The sequence below is a fragment of the Frankliniella occidentalis genome, unplaced genomic scaffold (genome assembly GCF_000697945.3).
Source record: "Frankliniella occidentalis isolate FOCC.00 unplaced genomic scaffold, Focc_3.1 Scaffold36, whole genome shotgun sequence".
Taxonomy (NCBI): Eukaryota; Metazoa; Arthropoda; class Insecta; order Thysanoptera; family Thripidae; genus Frankliniella; species Frankliniella occidentalis.
In genome coordinates this window covers 1,050,622-1,052,258 of record NW_026267166.1, presented here as the reverse complement: position 1 = coordinate 1,052,258, position 1,637 = coordinate 1,050,622, and the positions used below count along the sequence as shown (strand labels likewise).

The 1,637-nt window shown below is 49.5% G+C and overlaps 1 protein-coding gene across 1 annotated transcript in view; it reads right to left on the bottom strand.

Moving 5' to 3' along the window:
* Window positions 1-1,261, bottom strand: part of LOC113217025 (hemicentin-2-like) — a 31,560-nt gene extending 30,299 nt beyond the window's left edge. The window contains exons 1-2 of the mRNA XM_052266261.1: window positions 1,062-1,261; window positions 261-426 (exon numbers count right to left, since the gene is read on the bottom strand). Of these exons, the coding sequence (XP_052122221.1) occupies window positions 261-426; window positions 1,062-1,226 (331 nt within the window). The 5' untranslated portion in view covers window positions 1,227-1,261. The remainder of the gene's footprint in view (window positions 1-260; window positions 427-1,061) is intronic.
* Between the last annotated feature and the right edge of the window lie 376 nt (window positions 1,262-1,637).

The following is a 1,637-nucleotide window of genomic DNA, read 5'->3' as shown; positions in this document are numbered from 1 at the left end:
GGGGGGGGGGGGGGAGTGCAACGCGACGTCACGTCAGTTTTACACCGGACCTCATCACTCATACGGCATGCCGCCCCGTCATGAAACCTCGTCACACATTTGCGCGGCGAACGCGGGCGGGTCGTTCTAGCGCCCGCTCCTATTTTTAGCTCAAAAAATGTGGTAGCCCGGCACCTTTGCTGCGTTTTCAAAATAGTTACCGCCTACCTCCCGTAGTGTAGTTTTTTTTTTGTTAGCCGCCGCGGCCGGCGGACACCTACCTCTTCGAGTCTTTGATCTCTCGTGAATGTCGCGAAGTATCTGGCTGGCGTCGTCCAGGTGACCGGTGCTGGGCCAGTCACCGCTCTGCTCCCAGAAATCGTCCCCGGGCCCCAGACTGCTCCGGCGGTGGCGCACGGGCGTGAGGGAACGCGCCCGCTGCCGGAACTGGAGAAAACACGAAAGAGCGTTACTCTGGCTGAACAAGCGGGGAATAATTTGGCTCTCAGGCTAGTTATGTGTGTGCCCCCGTGTAGTCGTCGCTATCTGACGGACTCAGAGCGGGGGTGTACCTTGATGGCTTCCTCTTGCCGGCCGCTTTACTGGCTCCGGGCGAGCGATTGGGGAGCTTCAGGGGACTCAGCAATAGTAGCCCTCGAACATTAGCCGAGGGGGAACTTCAGCGGGGGTCTGAAGCTGTTGGGGGGACAAAAGGTATGAACAAGCCATTCGAAAGCAAAATAGGCAAACCTATATATTTCGTGCAACCTCTATGCAACTTGCAAAGCGGAAAAACAGAATGCTAAAGCAGCGGTGGGAGGGGTAACGTAGAGAAGCCATTGTGACCATAGGCAAGGCTTTCGTGAAAATTCCACCCAAATTAAGATCTAATCAGGCTGTTTTTTCTGTCAGCTGTCTGCCTCCCCTCTTTGCGGATTGAATCTAATTTGATAATTTCTGGAAGGTGCTGGTGCTAGGTGCCTTTAATTATTAGCTTTTCAAATTAACTGACAATTTCTTTGTCACTGGAATGTTTTTCTATAGCTTTACTGAGTTGAGGCGGAGGTCAACCGCGTACGTACTTGAACGGTGAAGAAGGCGCGGTCAGTGCCGAAGATGTTCTTGGCGACGATGAAGTAGGTGCCTCCATCAGATAGTATGGCCCGCTTGAGCGTAAGGCGCACGTAGTCGCCCACGTTCTCTCGCATGGCGCGACCGCTGTTGGTGATGTCGCGCGTTCCTTTCATCCATGTCACTGCAGCATAATTGTTATTGATTAGGGCAGGGCACTTTCGTTAGCCTTCTCAGCAAACGTACCCCACATCTAATTAACATCTCAATCGAGTGAAATCGAGGGGTACCTCACTTCGTCCAATCAGTGTACGGTCTAAAAACTAATCCTATTCCAATCACATACCAATCATTTTCCAATCACTCCAATCACTCCGATCATTTTCAAAATTCAATCAAAATTTTTTAAAAACAAAATGTTTATTGGCATTTTCACTGAAAAAAAGGACTAGTAACAGATACCAGACAAATCCTAGTTAAATGGATGCTAGTTATTACAACTAGGATAATACTAAGCTTTACGAGAAGTTTAGTATCGTATACTAACACAGGTATAGTTACAGGTACCAGCCGTCTAGTAACTGAGT